The 17,696-nt window shown below is 46.1% G+C and overlaps 1 protein-coding gene and 1 long non-coding RNA gene across 2 annotated transcripts in view; one reads left to right on the top strand and one right to left on the bottom strand.

Moving 5' to 3' along the window:
* The window catches only part of LOC144176017 (ATP-binding cassette sub-family C member 2-like), a 320,694-nt gene that overhangs the window by 297,680 nt on the left and 5,318 nt on the right, over positions 1 to 17,696 (top strand). The window contains exons 23-25 of the mRNA XM_077705121.1: positions 4,961 to 5,134; positions 7,609 to 7,767; positions 9,183 to 9,349. Of these exons, the coding sequence (XP_077561247.1) occupies positions 4,961 to 5,134; positions 7,609 to 7,767; positions 9,183 to 9,349 (500 nt within the window). The remainder of the gene's footprint in view (positions 1 to 4,960; positions 5,135 to 7,608; positions 7,768 to 9,182; positions 9,350 to 17,696) is intronic.
* LOC144176018 (uncharacterized) lies at positions 13,666 to 15,390 on the bottom strand. The gene is made up of 3 exons (XR_013323750.1): positions 15,342 to 15,390; positions 14,220 to 14,301; positions 13,666 to 13,751 (listed from the first exon to the last, which is right to left on the bottom strand). It is a non-coding gene; the product is annotated as an uncharacterized LOC144176018 (long non-coding RNA).

Raw genomic sequence — 17,696 nt, 5'->3', positions numbered from 1 at the left:
GATGGCGGCACACAGCCTAGCGCCTGGGCAAAAACCGAGCCTCTCGGCCGTGCAATGGCGCTCACAGACTAAAAAGGGAATCAATGGTTTTTTGCAGAAGCATTTAGAATCTTTGACCATCATTGATCCGTTTTCGGTGCGGAACTCTGAGGCGGTTGTGGAGTATCTGTCCTCTGTTGGTTGCTTGAACGTCTCGGGAATTAGCGTGGACGTTGAGGAACTGTTTTACTCCCTGCCTCATGATGTGATGATGAGACGTACTAGAGATTGCATCACAAACGACAATGATGAGCTGGCATTTGTGAATTGAAGTGGAATCCCCGTGGAGGCGTTTTTAGAGCTGCTCAGTTTCTACCTTCAGAGTACTGTCGTGGGGTTTGAAGATAAGGTATACGTACAAAAGTCGGGAGTGTGCATTTGGTCTAAGGTTGCTCCAGTCCTGAGCAACATTTTCCTGGGCAAGGTTGACTGTGATTTGCAGCTCGCGTTACAGGGCGTTGCCACTCAGGTTTTCCGCTATGTGGACGATTTTTTGGTTCTGGGCTGCAACGTACAAATGGAGTCCTTCCAATGTGCTGTTCTTGATGCCTTCAATGCGAAAGGTAAAGGTTTGAAGTTCACGACCGAGGTTCCAATTGAAGGCACCTTGAAATTTCTTGACCTCGAGCTTCGTTTCTCACGGCACCATACATGCTGGATGTACGCGCCCCGTTCTAATAAGCCACTCTTGAACTTCGCTTCTTTTCATTCCAAGCTGGTTAAGAACGGGATAGCTCACACGTGTCTCAAATCCGCAGTCAGCAAGTCCTGTTATCATTTGGCGCGACAAAGCTTTAATGCACAAGTAGTTCGGCTGGAGAACGCAGGGTTTCCCCTCTCCGTCCTCCAGGCAATCTGTCAGCGTCTTGTGAAACAGTTGAAAGGGTTCGCGCATCACATAACAGATACCGACCAGAGCAAAAAAGTGGCAGTCATTCCTTATGTACACCCGCCCAATTTTTTACCAATATCACGGGAGCGTCGACCGTTCCGTCGATCAGCGCCGTATGATGGAGCGATACGACAAACTCGGCGAGAGTAACCGCATGCGCATTAAGCAAAGGCCACTGCTATCGTCTTCTGCTGGGCTGTTCCAAGAGCAGACAACCACCCCCGATTTTCGTTTTCGCTTATCACACTGCCCTCCGACCCGCCGTTAAATGTCCGAAGAGGGCAAGTGAAAGCGAGTGGTAACAGCTGTATGGGGTGGCTGTCGGCTCTTGGAACAGCCTAGCAGACGAGGGCAGCAGCGGCCTTCGCTTAGTGCGCATGCGGTTACTCTCGCCGAGTTTGTCGTATCACCCCATCATACGGCGCTGATCGACAGAACGGTCGACGCTCCCGTGATATTGGTAAAAAATTGGGCGGGTGTACATGCGCTGTCGCATCGCCTCAAGAAGACAGCTGACAGATTCGGCGTCAAGGTGGTGTTCTCGGCCAGGAAAAAGCTGGGCAGTTTATGCGCCATGGTGAGCAACAGGCTCGATTCCCGCGGCGATTCCCCCCCACGAGGTTGTTTGATAAAACACGGGCTCCAATTTGTTCGTTGCATGACTAATGTTGTGTACTGCATTCCCATGTCCGGTGGCTGGGTGTACGTCGGCCAGACCGGCCGCTGTCTTAATGTACGCCTGAGGGAGCATCATTCCTCTTTGAAAGGAAAGCCCTACACACACCTGGCGCAGCACTGTTCTAAATGCGGTTATCAGCCACGTTGTCAGCCACACTTCACGGACACGGTAGTAGTTTTTAAGCACAGAGACCGTGCCACCAGGGAACTTGCAGAAGCCTTCCATATCCGGATTAAGGGTCCCGATTGTATAAGTCACCCGTCGCTGAGTATTTTAGATAAAGAAGTGCAACTTCTCAAGGAGAGGGGGGTAGAGGATGAGGGAAAGGAGAAGAGAAACGAGAAGGGAATGGGGCGGTTCTCTTGTACGGCCGTACGCATATGCGAAGGGCACACGTGCTGGGTTGTTCGGTCTGGGGGTGGTATAAATGTGTATTCGTTTTCATTAAAACTTTCAGTTGATAGTAAGCGCCTGTGTCGTTCCCTTTCTCGTCCCTGTGAAAAATTTTGCGCTTAAGTTGCACTCATGGAAAGAGTTTAAAAACTTTAAAAGCAAGAAACAAGACGCTTCGGCTTCGCTACCGCAGCTTTGTTCACAGACGAGCTTCCGACTTCACGAAATATAAGGCACTTTCCGTAGGAAGCAATGACAGTCAATTTCATACAAAAATGTATTCACAACTTATGTTACAAAGGTATTGCGAAGTGCAGTAAATGACATGCGGGTCACGTCTTCATACAATAGCGTGTTGAGATAGGTTGGAAGAATGTGCGCGGTGGGTGTTGTTTACTCCGTCCCACAGTCCTGCGGAAAAATATATATTGGACAAACGGGCGGGTGCATTATTGAAAGTTTGAGGCAGCACCGAGCAACTTTGAGTTCGGGCACGGGTAGCAATTTAGCTTTACATACAAAAAGCTGCCAGGATTGTGTTCTAAAATTTCACCATGCCGTAACTGTGGGGAGGGGCAAATCAAGACGTGAGCGTGAGTTACTTGAGGCATTTTTTATAAGAAAAAACAACAAGACATGTGTCAGCGTTCCTGCGGTGGTTTTAACAGATGAAGAATTTCACTTCCTAGCTGTATAAAGTTGTCTCTTCATGCTGTCAAGGTGTGCGCGTGCGCGTGGTTTTGCATATAAGTGTATAGTTTTTTCCCGATTAAATCAGTCGGTAGTCCAGCGTTGTGTTTGTGTCCCTCCTTCTCTTGTCCTGCGTGTTCTGGCCGCTGGTTTCTTTTTTGCAACATTATGAACCAACAAGCCCAGCTTTTCACTCTCTTGAGTAGAAATCTGCACACCAGCCGCGCAGAAACCTCATTCTAGGGTGGACGAGGCGTGTGTCAGAGTGCTTGCTGATGTAATTCACGCCTTAAGACGGAGAAGCGGGAGTGAAAAAGAGGAGGAAACAAGGTGTAGCGGAAAAAGAGCCAGTCTAAGTGATTCGTGCCAAAGGACAAAGAAACGAAAGCGAAGAAAGGGACACAAAAAAGATGGGGCATTAAAAGAAGTCGTAGCATCGCCAGGCTTTCGAATGCAAACCACACGATCAGACAGACGTAAGTGCCCCGAGGGAATTTTCTTACGCTGGCCACTTTCGGTTCGATTTCCAAAAGGGCTGGTCAAAAGGTGTTCTTTACTGCATAAAAGCCAGGAAGCAGAAATATGTGGAAGAACCACCTGAATGCATTTTATTTTGGCTTTCAGTGCTATTTCGCCATGGCACTGATTGCGCGAAAAACAAACAAGGACAAAAAAGGAAACGACAAAGACTAGCGCAATCTAACAACTGAAATTTATTGATCGAAACGAAAGGCTTGTATGCCTACAAAACGGCGCATCATCATCGCAAAAAAAAGTTTTTGCAGCGCACACAGCACACACAGCAAACACGTTGCGGTTTTAAGCATTAAATACAAGATAGCATCGATAGTTCTTTGTCCAATATCACCACAGAGGGGTGACTTTGTCCAGGTCACCACAGAGGGGTGACTGAAACACTTGTTTTTGCACTTAGATATATAAAACGCTTCCACAATCTCTCTCGAAGTTGGATTGTGATGTGTAAACAAAACAACTGTTTTATCAAACAGCCACAGTATTTACTATGCGTGGCTAAGTGCGTGAAAGGCCTTCGTTTCAAGCTCGACGCATTAATCCATTAATCTTATCTTAAGGCATCTTCCAGTCTGACCTATATACACGTGCTCACATCTCAACGTTATCTGGTAAACAAAATTCTTGGCACATTCAACAAAAGGACGCTTGTGGTTATTAGTGCAACCCCTTTTTACTTCATGCTTACTCTCAAATTTCTGTTTTACCGTTGGACAGGCGCCACCGATTTTGTTTTTTGCAGAGAACACTACTTTCACTTCAAACTTCTCGGCCACCTTTTTTAGTCGGTGGGAGAGGCCATGTACATAAGGAATTACAAAAACCTTAGGGGCGCTCTTCTGCTTGTCCTCCTTGTACCCTTACTTGCGTGTCATGCTTAAGCTTTCTTAGCAGCACGTTTAGCGGATAGCCAGCCTCTTGCAACCGCGAAACCTGTAATCTGAAGGCCTGGCCTACCGAATGACAGCACGATTTAAACAAGGCTGCTCTGAAGCGCGCAACGACATTGCCATTTTTTACAGCCGAGAATGATCCGAGGTGTAGTTCAAAAGAGGCTTCTCAGTTCTCGGCGAATAAGACCAACACACGTGAGCGGGCTCAAACTTCACAAGAACAACGAGAAACTGCATTTGGTCGTCAACAGCGGTTTCTGAAGTAAATTTCAGCCCCTTCCCTCTGGAAACAAACGCCTCTAGTACCCGATTCCTAAGAGCATTTGTGTCGGACTCTGAGCCGAAAACTAAGTAGTCGTCGACATATCTGAAAACATTGGTCACTACGCCATCTAAGTCTCTGGACAGCGCCCGGTCAACACTACTTGCTCCTATTTCACTATGCCGTTCAATCGAACGTTTATTTCAGCGCCTACTCTGATTCATGAAGGGTTCCAGTTTTGTTATTTGTTTTTTTTTTTGTAAATATAGAAATTGTATACACAAAACAATAACTATACAACATAAATGATTAAACATCGGTGTCACTATACGAACAGTTAAAATAACCATATAGAAATATTTTCGCCAACAATACAAATAGTTCCCCGTATTAGGAGGCTAAAAGTTTTCATGTTGAGAACACACGACGAAGGTTCAACTGCATTAGTATATGACCATCCTCAATATACCAGTGACAACAAACGACATTTACGTTCTCGGGAAACGATAAACAACAAATGTGTAGCGAACAGAGTGAGTTAACGGCACGTGTACATAAAAGGGAAAACAATTTTGCAGGTGGACGTCACGGTGGAATGCAGAAATGAGGGCGCGCAGCAATCGCCTAAATCCTTATCGAAATGGCCGAGCAGAGGTGAAATCCTGTTCCAGGACTACTCAGCCTCGTACCGACCTGGCGTTCTGCCGAACGTTCTCAGTGCCGTCACCTTTGCTGTTGGACCAACAGAAAAGGTTTGTCAACTCAGTCTCTGCGTACTCTTCAGCTCCAAGGTCAGTTGCTCCTATTCATTGTTTTAAACCCCAGATTATTCAAGTTCTCGTATCAAGCCCGAAATCATGCTAACACTCGCAAGAGCATATTTTTATGCAAGAAAAAGAATAAACGGGTGTCGACGGTTGCCTTGGAAACCCGTACAGGACATTAAAGGGGAAAACGAGTGTGTAGAGTGAGCAAGCAAGTAGCGCAGCAAGGAAGCCAACAAAGAAGACTGGATTCTCGATCACGCTCGCAGGCACGTTTTCTTTGTTAGCTAGCAGTTCAATGTGTTCCTGTGAGGTTATGAGTTTCCAGGGCACATTTCACTTTTAACCCTACACAGCGTACCCAGAAGCCCTTGCCCTTTTGGAACATACTACGGATGATGAAGTGTCTTGCGAGCAAAGAAAGGCAAAGTACAAGAAAAGTATCACCACGCCTTTTTGCGGTACATTTCCCCGTGACGGAGAAACAAGAATACCGTAATATGTTCTTTTACAGGGAGTTGTGGACCACATGCGAGCAATAAAACGGTATAGAAAACACCTCAGGGACACCTCGCTTTGTCAAATAGTCCTGCTCATGTAGCGCAGAGGCACAGGCAATTCCAGAAAATACTCAAGCGCCTAAAATTTTGCCGCTTAGAACAGTATACGGCTCGGGTAGCGCAAGATGTCCCTATCTGTGAGCGAGAACTCCCTGCTCTCTGCCCTGAATTCTGCAAGAACTCTTCAACACTCGCGTATTCACCCACCAGCAGTTTTCAGGGCACGCAGTGTTCCGCGCGCTACGCTGCGTCGGAAAAATCAACAGCTGGTTTTTGTCGATACCCCTGCGCCACTTACGCGAGAACACGGCTGCTAAAGTTCCGTTGCGATAAGGAGGCCACGAGCAGTTACAGCTGCCGAAGAATTGCATGCCTATAGGAGCTGATGGCTGTAGGTATTTAACGCGCCGTCGCTACAAAGGCCATGAGGTGCGCCGTAGGGCTCCAGATTAATTTTACCCCCTGGGGATCCTTTACGAGCTACAAAATCTCGAAAACACGGGCTTTTTCGCTTCTCGCCTCCATCAGAATAGCGGCCGCTGTGAGTTTACGAGGAGCAATGGTGCAACAGCGCCGGAAATGTCACAAGCGACAAGTTAGGGTGAAAACGAAACGCGGATGATCAAGCACCCGCTTGTGTACATTGCTTACGTCGTTGGAGTTTTTTGTTACGCACCCTACCGCGGGCGCCGAAAGACCTGCCGTAAGTAGCAAGCCAGGCGTGTGGTAAAGCAGAAACTCAGTGTCTAGAGTGCCGTCCGACGGCACTCTAGCTGATCGCTGCAGGCATGGCTAGAGTGCCGTCCGACGACATTAGAACATATAAGACTAGGCAAGCTCCAGCCAAAGCGTCTGTCATTTTAGCGTAGGATATCCGTCTTAGCTTCGTAATCCGAGGGACGGAGGTTTGATAGTGGCTCGGCCTCGGTTTTTTTGTCATCTCTAAATTGAATTATAATTTTTATCGCTTAGGGCAATTTTGGTGTTTTAAATAATTTATTTGTGTGCGTTAGGTCATGTTATGTTATGTTTAGGTTAGTTTGTCTAGCTTTACGTTATCTAGAGCGACGTAGTGCGAGACGCGGAAATTTTGTTGTAAAACGCCGGTGGACGTCGATATAGTGGAATGCTTATAATACCGTCGGACGGTACTCTAGACATATGGTCCATACTAGACACGGCCAAGCGGAAAACGCGCCAAAGACACTCACTTACCATGCTGACAAAGGGAAAAACTTAAAAGGAGAGTAGGTGAGATTCCCAGGCTAGGGCTTACTTCTGGTGTGTTATACGTTAACCAAGAATTTAGCGCAAGTGCCCGTTGCCTCTTTTAAACCAGAGCTATATCCAGCCAAGATACTGCAGAATTTTTGTTTCTCGTGGAAGCGTTTCCACTGCGACACGCCTAAAATCCCGCATTGATCCCGAAGGGGGTGTTATCCATCAGCAGTTTTGACAGCTGACAGCATTCCACTCGCTTCGCGGTGGTGGGCTGGTTGATGCCCGGTAAAACAATAATGGCAGGTTCGCATCGAGCCCCGTTACAGTGGTGCTGAGCATAAAGTTTCATACAATAACAACTAGAGAGGAATCTGGCTCTGCGATCGTCCGCTGCGATGGGCGTGATGGGTAGTTTTGGATTCGCATTGGCACTCGATGGCTTGCGGAAGTTATTTTGGATAAAATTGTGCAGCCAGTACCGTTGTCGTTTTTGATTTTGCATTGACATATTCTGGCAACATATTCATTGTATATTCGTTTTGCGCTCATGGGAGGGGTTTAAGCGCAGAATAGAGACTGTTAAATCTAGAGGTGCTTCAATAAAATTTATGAGCCTCGTGAACAGGTAATATCCTCTGAAAGCACAGGAAACATTCGACTAAGCTTCTGGCGTATTTGCAGATTGGCGTCGTGGGCCGGACAGGAGCGGGCAAGTCATCACTCGTGCTAGCTCTCTTGCGCATGCTCAGAGCTTCCCAAGGCCACATCCTCATCGATGGCGTGGACATCGCGTCTGTGCCCCTGCGAGTACTTCGCAGAAAAATCACCGTCATTCCTCAGGTATTTATGCGATCATTCCTTCCAGTAGGTTTGTTTACTCTACATCTAGAGACCACACCCGTTTATTTAGAGACCAAGAAAACTCGCAGAAACGTCAAGGACAGAGAGAACGCAACGAGGACAACTCGAGCGCTGTCCTCTTAAATTATCTGTCACTTTACAACTGTGAAGAATAGTTAAAAGCGAAATCCCAAAAATGGCGAATTATTGTGCTATGAGGGCATCAGGGGCGGACGCCAGTGTGCCTGCTGTTTGCGTCCAAGTGGGGACACGCTTCACTTTTGTCGCTTCAAAAAATTAAAACGAGCTCAAAGGACGAGGACGCAGAAACACAGTAGACGGGACGAGCGCTCACTACCAACAATTTCATTTCGAAACCCTCCTCTTCATATAAACGTCAACACCACAGAGGCGCGCGTGCGCACACAACACCTGAAGCGCAAGCTACATGCGCGCTACCGATTGCGACATAAAAGGCGGAACTCGCTCTCCCGCAAACACACGGACGTCGTGCTGACACAATCTGTGCCCCTAATATAGATAAAGTAGGCCTCCAAAATTTCGCGTGCCACCGTGTCTCCACTGCGTCCCAGCACCCTCAACTCATGGAACAAAGGCACGCATTTGCATTTTCCGCAGTGCGCAGGAAGATTGGCACCACTATCACTTTTGAGTGATAGCTCATGTTTACGGGCCCGGTTTGTTTACGGGCCCGGTATGTTTACACCGGCCCGTTTGTCTTATATAGGACTTGCCGCAGTCCAGTAGCAACTCATAAACAACAGACACTGCAGAGTCCACATAGCGCCTGGCGTGCTTCTTACCGCACGCCGCCCCTTTTCTTGCATCCCCAGAGATGCGCGCGCACAACTTTGACAGCTTTCGCGGCGCTGAAAAAACGACAGGGACATTGTGCCTGCTCGCAACCTTCTTAAGGTTATGCGTCACCTTGTGTATATATGGTATCACCTCGTTCCTGTCCGTGCTCTTTTGTGGTTTGGTTTGGTCGATGTGGTTTGGCGAACCACAGCGAAAACAACTTTTGCCTCCTTTCTGCTACTCGGCTTGCCTTTTGCGCACGTCGCCCAAGTATTTTGGGAAAAGATATTTAAAGTATAATATTGCGGAACGCCTAAATCAGCTTTTGATATATTCACACACACAAACGCAGAAAAGCTGCGCATAGGGACAGCGGCAAAAAAACCTTCCTACCGAGGGGTTCGTGAACTGACGAGATTGTAGTGGTCTGTGCTTTGGCAACGACGATAACAGTATTGGGAGTTTTTATTGCGTTTGCATGTTCTTTCTGGCGCTTCATACTTTATAAGAATATTGACAAATGAAACACTGAAACAGCGAACTTTTGTGTATCTAGGAAGACAAATGTCCGCAACATGACGGTTATACTTTTTCAGGACCCGTGCCTCGTGCGAGGAACGTTGCGGATGAACCTCGACCCAACGAATTCGCATTCTGATCGCGAAATCTGGCAGGCCCTTGAGCGAGCCCATTTGGCGAAGATGGTCGCAAACGACGCCAGAGGGCTGCTCCTCGAGACATCGGATGGTGGCTGCAACCTGAGGCAAGGCTAATCTCGCAACATTCAAATATACTAGTGGAAGGCGAAAGCGGTCCGCAATGAGACGAAACATGGACGTTTGACTTTCATGCTAAACTGCATCTTGCGCCTGATCTACCTTAGGACACCCTTGCAAAACACTACAGTGGGACAAAAACTGACTGACCATTAGCGCAGGTTTCACGTAATTAGAGGTAAATGTAGAGCCTGTAATTTTAAATTTCTTTCCAATAAAGTCTGGCTCAAGCGCTCAGTGCATTTTCAAATATAGGTGGTCTCAAGACAGTTGCGACCCCTTTTACCGCTCTCACACACTCTCCAATTCACAAGTGATCACTTGTTCCCTCGGAAAATAAGCATCAAAAGTGCCTTTCCACAGCTCACGTAACTATCTTTTTTTTTTCGGGCCGTGAAAGTGCTCGTCACAATAGCATGCAAAAAAGTAGTGCCTCATCTGCCAACTTTGTCAATGCCAAACGGGGCGGACGGTATGGTCGCCTGTCGAACTGCCAGTGACTCTTCTATTCCCATTTAGGCTGCACGTATGAGTGCCGGCTGGCATGTTGTCCCTCGTGATTCTTTTGATACCATGGAGGTATCAGGACAGATAGAAATAAAAACTACAATGTTTGTGACGTCCCGCGGTGTTAAAACTAGAGAGACAATTGTGTATCGACGCATGCAGGATTCCAGACATGCGCCGCTGGTGGAGTTAGGGACAAACACGATTTATTGCAAACATGTGCTGTCGGCCGCAAAAAAGTTTGCGGGTTGTGGAGTTCTTGATGGGGCGCTACAAATCTCCATTGCTGCACCATCTGCCGCCACTGCCACAGGGTCGAGGGTCGAGAAACATGTGCGCCAGGCTAGCATGCCTGTCCTTGCTTCGTTATCAGGGATCTCTAGTCACTCGCCTCCCCGTGACGTGCATTCGCTATCTCCAGCAGCTGTTACGGAATAACCACGCAAGACAGACCTGGGCCATGGCTGCACAATACGGTAATGGCAGATTTATTCTCATGGTCAACCCGATGATGGTGATTGACTGGCTCATACCCACCGGGAGGTCCAACATCCTCCCGCGCCCGCAACGTTCGTAGTTATCCTTAAAAACAAACGCTGTACCACACACCGAGCCTTCTAGCTTTTCAACAGCTTCACCAGCTGGCGCTGCGTCTCGAACACGTTCCTGCGATGCAGTTTCTCGTACCGCTTCTTGAGTGCGTTCTCCTCGGGACGATTCTCACGCAGTGAGTCCCACAGTCAATCCAAAATCTTGAGCGGCAGGTGGGCTTCTCGTAGCAGCATGTTCGGAGGCGCCAATTTGACGCATCTAGGACACATTCTGCACGGCGGAACAAGTTAAACGTGCGGATCCTGTACACACCGTCTTCAAGTAGAGAGAGATTTTGTTCTGTCGAGCTTCACGACACTGCAAGGTTAGCGCTGCGGCACGACGCCTCCGCTGCCTCGCATGGCGAACGGAGCGAAATGGTGGCGAACTATGTGACCCGCTTCTCGACCTCCAGCGTATCCCGCAGCTTGCCATGAAGGCCGCCGTGTATGGCGGTGCTTTCTTCTGTGCCGGCTCAGCAGCTGGGAAAGACGAATGATTCTGGTGCACACGAACGCGTGGCTATGACTACCTGTGGGTCCACAGGTCGCTGAATTTCATTAGGTCGATACAGGTCAGTATAGCGAAGGCCGTTGGCGGACTTTGTCCCCTCTTCCGTTTCCAGCGGAGCTTGCGCCGTCGTGCCGCTTTCAGGACAGCCAAGCACCGACAAGGTGACGCAGACGACAAACGAACTTTGATCCAAGCTGGATGAAAAGTTTCCAGTCCCGTATGTTTATAGAAATAGTAGTAACGATCTTGTCGGGCAATTCTGAAATTTTCGATGTAGCGGAAGCTACAGAAAGTCGAGCGGTGCTGCCAAAGTACACTCTAAGCTGGGTAACCCTTAATAGAGGTATACATTTTCGAATTTTTGTAACCTATAATTTATAAGGTACAAATGTAACCTATATCTTCGTAACCTTTATATACGTATACACGTAAGGGTTACGCAGTTATCGGTTACTTTGCAGCTTTCACCATGTATACCTTTATATAAGTTACATCTACCGCCGTCCAAGGCCACAAAAATTGGAAGGTGTGATGTTGCGCGCCAGGCGCGCTTTCGCCGGTGCCGCTGTGGCGACACCCCGAAGGCGCCTTTCCCGCGTGGTAAACAAACATTGCGTTAGTGGAAGATATGTGCGGCCATGCTGTCCATTGCGCCGTCTAAACTTTTGCGTCGGGTGTCTTTTCTTCGTCCCTTGAATAAACTGCCGGCCACACGGCTGGGGCTAAAAGAGAAGTTACTTTTATAATTCCTAAAACAGCAGTGCCAAAAAGCTTGAAAATGTTGTCTTAATATATATGCATTGCAATACTTGTTCGATAATCGTTACCCAGGTTGTCAACCAAAAATCTTCGTGAGTATTGGCAACGCTTAAGTCTTATAAACAGGCATAACTAAATTTGATGTTTGCATCAGCTTTGTGCCATTTAAGAAACCAGTATCAATTTCAAACATGCATGATAGGTCTTGGTAAATTGAGCTTTAGTTAAACAACATTAGGCTTCATTGAAACCAAGCTTGAGTGGAAACATGCACTTGATAGCATACTTCAAAAGGACGCCAAAGTTATGATAACATAGCCTTAAGCCAAAAATTCTTGTCTGACAACCTAGGCCATGATTATCAAAAGAGAATTGCAGTACATGCACACATATTTGCGCATTTAACAGGAGCACATTTCCAGAAGTTTGGCATCAGTAGTTTTGAACATTCACATTTATTATTATGAAACACCTGTGGACTATTTATTAAAAAGCAAAGCTGCGAACCACCCCAACGTTATTATCGTTCCTTAATGAGTATTAGACGAGTGCGGATTCCTGTGCGAATTGGTGTTTCCTATGTTGCTTTAGACTTCCAGGTAAAATTCGGTTTATTCATATATCCTTATTAAACCTATTTAATAAATGTTGCGTGAACAGCTTCACAAACATGGCCAAATATACAAATTCTTTACCTCAATATTTGCACGGATGTATGCAAAGCATTTCAAATTGTTTGGATACTGCCATTGAACAATTTCAGACGAATTCGAGTTTGAGCTACATTTATAAGATGGTTCTCAGGGGTGCACTTTCCCAGTACAGCGTTCTTGTCATGGTTCCCCACAGAAAAAACGCAGAATGTGGGAAAGTAGAAAGAACATTTATTACAAATTCACTTTTTCATACAAAGCAGTGTTTATGGCTATGTTCCCTACATTCTCTGTTTCACTCAGTCTAATATTATAGGTTCCTCTTTACAGTTCCAACTGAGTTTTGATTCCCACGCCAAGTTATCGTTTTTTATGCAGCACTAACAAGTTCATAGGCCGATTGCAATCTGTCTTTTGGACAAACTTTAAATGGAATCTATAATTTCCTGCATGAAAAAAGGCGCTTGGAAAAATTCAGAGATAAGCTTCGCAATTTATACGTAGTACACAAGCAGGCACAAAATCAGGGCACGCTGAAGATTTCCCGCGGTCATCTTGTTCCCTGCTGCCGCAGATGGAGGTATTTATGTGAGGGGCCGTCACTTGGATTTCCCCACCTTGAAGAGCCATCTACAGAAAATTTCAGAAAAAGAACAAAATCTAGTGCAACCATAAGCCCCTCACACCAAACCACAGGCATGTGAAGTACGAAAAATATATTGCACGGAAATGAAGACGGAGACCAGAGAATGAAATGAAAGGCCACACCAGAGGAGTGATTTACGGCCTTTCCTAATAATTTCACATCATTTCAGTAGTCGTTACAGAGTAATTTGGCCGCATTGTTCAGAACAACGCGAAGCCACTAGTCATACTGTCCAATCTTCCCGAATTTTAATCGTGCCGTGTTCCAGTATACATCGCGAAATGTTTCTGCATGCTCACCCAGAACAGGCAGAAACTTTGGGCTACGAGATAAACTGACATACATTTGCAAAAAAGAAAACAAAAACGTTTCCGCGCCTTCATGTGGAATCGCTAGTACACGCAACAGAGCGAACGTCGCACTAAACCCAGGAAACGTGCTTTCACGATGCTGACGACACCTGCGTCACATTTTTGGCTGTACTTAAACATCCTCCTCCCCCCCCCCCTTGTACTGGCAGTTTCATTTTGAACAAGGATCCCACGTGGAAGCCGAAACGTTTTTCATTTAAGTAAAGTGTTCTTATCGGTGGTTTCTTCCTCGGCTATCAGCAAAAAGGAATCGCCAACTTACGTTTTTTCTTCGTACAGATGTGTTGTGGGAGAGGATACATATAGAACTTGCACCGATCTTTAAGTGGCATTCCCAGGAGGTCTGTACCTGTAATGACTCGAAGGGTTCTTTGGGTTAAAATGTAATAGGCTTTAGAGCTGGGCAGTTGGTATACATTCATAATGAAAGAACACCTCAAACTTGACAAGACGAAGAAAAGAACACAGCACAAGCACTCACTAACAACTGGAGATTTCTTACAGAGCTATTTTATAAAAAGAGTTCTTGTTGGCTCTGCAAAACCACGCATCTTATAGAATAGCTAGAGTTGCTGAAACACTACAAAGCTCCATGCTGAGGAAATCGTTATGTGAATTCATAACGTCCATGTAGTGGCGAACTGATAGAAAGAGTCACTAAACATGAGGCAAAATAAGATACGAAATATAACATCATAACACTTGAAGAAAGGCTTCGCATTTTTACAAGTGAATCATTCTTTTGTCTGTGCAGGCCTGGGTGCCATCTTTACAAAGAATATTGGAATGAATGTGTTTTAGTATTGCATTTTCATACCGTTGTTTCCGCTGAAATCAGACTTCATTTCAACTTGTGTCATACGCAGGGGAGTCCTGGTTGTCAGCTCAAGGAACACTGCCTGCAAGAAAAAATAGTAGTACCGATAAGTCATAGCATAGGTAGCCAGATGCAACCACACTTTTTGAACAACCAGGATCCGATGAGGGTGCAGAACCCATTTTTACACCTGCACCTGTCTCTGTGTAATTCGTCACAATTTCTGTATCATCAAAAAACAACAATCAAGCAGCCTGCATGCTGGCTCATACATACCACCATTTCTGTAAAGTCGCTTTACTGCACTACACTAGGATCACGCGAGACAATCATTTGCCCTGCAATACCACGCGAATAAATAAACGACTGATTTGTGCGAATGAGAATAATAAACCACTTAACATGGTGGAAATGGCCCGCTGTCTCAAAATGACTAACACCAAATTTACCCACTCAAGGAAAAGAATGAAAAAAATGAAGAGTGTTGTACATACGAAAACTTTTTATTGTGCCGTGAGGCAAACTTTCACAAAAAAGAGGCTTGTGCTGGACAAAAGTGAGTTTAGAAATTTCGGGCAGCATTTAGTGGACTACTTTTCTGCAGCACACACCTTGTGTTTATCCGGATATATTACTACAAGACCAATAAAATGGACACCATTTCGAATATATGCAGCGAGAAAAATGAACATTTCCCGACGACTGAAACAAAATGATAATACCCAGAGAATAGCGCGATAATATAAGACTTTAATGGGAAAAAATTCAATTATTCAAACAGAGCTACCTGACAATTACATGGGCCAATAACTGGTCAAGTGCGCCCGATGCAGCGAACAGCGTAAACAAAACGCTCAACACATGACGAAGGCGCGCAAACAGCAGAAAGCAGGTCACGGGCGCCGTTATTTGCGCTTTCGCGATCGTCCGCTCTAGTCTGACGCAACGAACGCAAGCCCGTGATTTCATTCGATTGCCGTCGCGGACAACAGAAAACGTCCAGCGAATCAACCAGTCAGGTAACGAAAATCCCTCTCGAATGCTGCAATTTTAAATTGAAAAGCCCCCAGCGAAAACATACATCCAATGAAAATACGGAAACCGTTACGGGAATATACTCACCGAGTTCGCTTTCACTGGCGCCGGGGCATTGGTCCAACATGCGAACTTGCTGCTGGTCGTAGAAGAACGGGCCGTGAAGCACTGCCAGTCACAAATGGGCTCGCCGCAGCCTCTGTGACTCACGCCGACAAATAAGTCTTGTAACAGCAATCCTCGCTTCATCGTAGGGGTATCACAGCGGTTAAAAGGCTCGAGTGGCGCGAAAACGCGGCCACCGGGCCTGCCGGCGCCGCCATTTCTCTATATCCCGTCATGCAACGGAGAAATCAACGGCCGCCGGGAGAGAAGGTGCGACGAGCATCTCTTAGAGGTTACAGGGCGTTTTATAGGTTACAACGTAGAGGTTACATGTCAGATTTTGTTGATGTAACCTATAAATCATTAATGTAACCTATAAACCGCTTTCAACTTCACGCTTGTAACCCTTAGAATGGACTGGGATAAAGAAAACATCAAAATGGATTCATTGTAACCTTTATTTTATAGGTTACTTCCGTTTAGAAGTTACATTATGGGTTACCAGGATTAGAGTGTAGTCTTGCGCCTTCCTTGGGTTTGCTTTTCTGTAATTCCTTTTTTCGATGAGTTTATTTTCCTGGTTGGTTTTCCTCCGTGCGCGGCTCTGCTTCTTCTCTACCAGGACTTGATGTTTCCTCACAGTCACCTCAAGTGGTTACAAAGAGTGGTTCCGCGTTTCTAACCTCAAGAAGATAGGTTTAACCGGACTCCAACCTAGGTGCAGCATGCCGCGCTACATTGACGATCTTGAATGAAACCAGGCGCAAACGTAACAGGACGCAGAAAGGAGTACACAGGACAAGCGCTGGTCTAACAACTGAAAAATTTATTAGGCAGAAAAGAAATATATAGGCAGAAGATACCACACCCCCAAACACCAAAAAACAAACAAAAAAACCGCAGAACACTGCGCAAACAAGATGAAACATTGCATGCCAAAAAGGAAAAATAAACATGCGCCAAAATCAACTCACGAGCCCCTGAGATACATGATCTCTTTTGCATGAAGCATTACACTTGCTTGGCTAACGCACTTATCTTTCCTATCATCAATGTGGTACGCCTCAACGATTTCCCGTGTTATCTGGCGATTATGCTTGAACAAAATGACAGTCTCAGAAAAATTCGGAGTGCAGCCACATTTCTTGCAGTGAGAAGACAATTGCGACGAGGCTGCCCCTTTCAATGATAACTGATGCTCGCGTAAACGCACATTGAGGCACCGTCCAGTTTGTCCCACGTACGTGCGCCGACACGGGGATAGGGGAATACTGTAAACGACACCCATAGCGCATGACAAATAGCGGTTTTCATGTTTAACCTTACATCCTACACTTTGTCTGCCAGGACCGCTGCTTCCCCTACTAGCAACTCTGGCACAAATAGAGCGTAGTTTGTTGCGGGCGGTTATAGCAACCTGAACACCGTATCTCGAACCAACTCTCTTCAGCCTGTGCGTAATGCCATGAACATAGGGAATGACAGCAATGTTTCTTTTTGTTTCAGCCACATCTTCAGCAACCTCTTCCTTTGTTCCAGACTTAACCAGTTTCACAAGTTTTTCGCAAGCCCATGACAACACTGCTTCAGGAAATCCAGCCTGCCGCAACTTTCGCACTTGCTCTTTAAAACTGTTTTCCATCAAATGCACACAAGACTTAGTGACGGCAGACCGCAAGCATGATAAGGCAATTCCGTTCTTTACTAGCTTGGTGTGACCAGACGAAAACGGCAACAATGGCTTCACAGATCGTGGGGCGTACATCCAACAAATTTTCCCGCTCCCAAACCGCACAGACAAATCTAAATACTGAATACACCCTTCTTTCAATGCTTCAAAGGTGAATGATAGACCAAGCCCCCTTTGTTTGAAAACCTTTAAGATGTCAACCGTTGACCGGAGGCAGGAGGCTTTGTCAAAAATGACCAAGTAGTCATCCACATAGCGGAAAACTTTGTGCACCATACCTTTTAAATCCTTATCAAGAAGTCGGTCAATTTTTGCAAGGAAAATGTCGCTCAAAATGGGGGCTACCGGAGAAGCTATACACACCCCCGACTTCTGCGCCAGCACCTTATCATCGCGACATATTACCAAAGAGTTTAAATAAAAGGTGAGTAGCTCCATAAATGCCGATACTGTAATGCCACTAGCATTCCTGAAAGCCATTCCGTCGTTTTCTATGCTAATGCACTCTTTAACAGCAGTTAAGAGGTGTACATGTGGGAGTGAATAAAACAAATCCTCTACGTCGATGCTAATGGCAGAGAAATCTGAAAGGACCTGCTTATTAAGGTACTCCGCCAATGCAAATGAGTTGGGAACCAGAAAAGGAT

The sequence above is a fragment of the Haemaphysalis longicornis genome, unplaced genomic scaffold, assembly GCF_048455015.1.
Source record: "Haemaphysalis longicornis isolate Haplotype H1 unplaced genomic scaffold, Haemaphysalis longicornis Haplotype H1 scaffold_3, whole genome shotgun sequence".
Classification (NCBI taxonomy): Eukaryota; Metazoa; Arthropoda; class Arachnida; order Ixodida; family Ixodidae; genus Haemaphysalis; species Haemaphysalis longicornis.
Note: the sequence above shows the minus strand (reverse complement) of the source record. Positions and strands in the feature narration are given on the sequence as shown.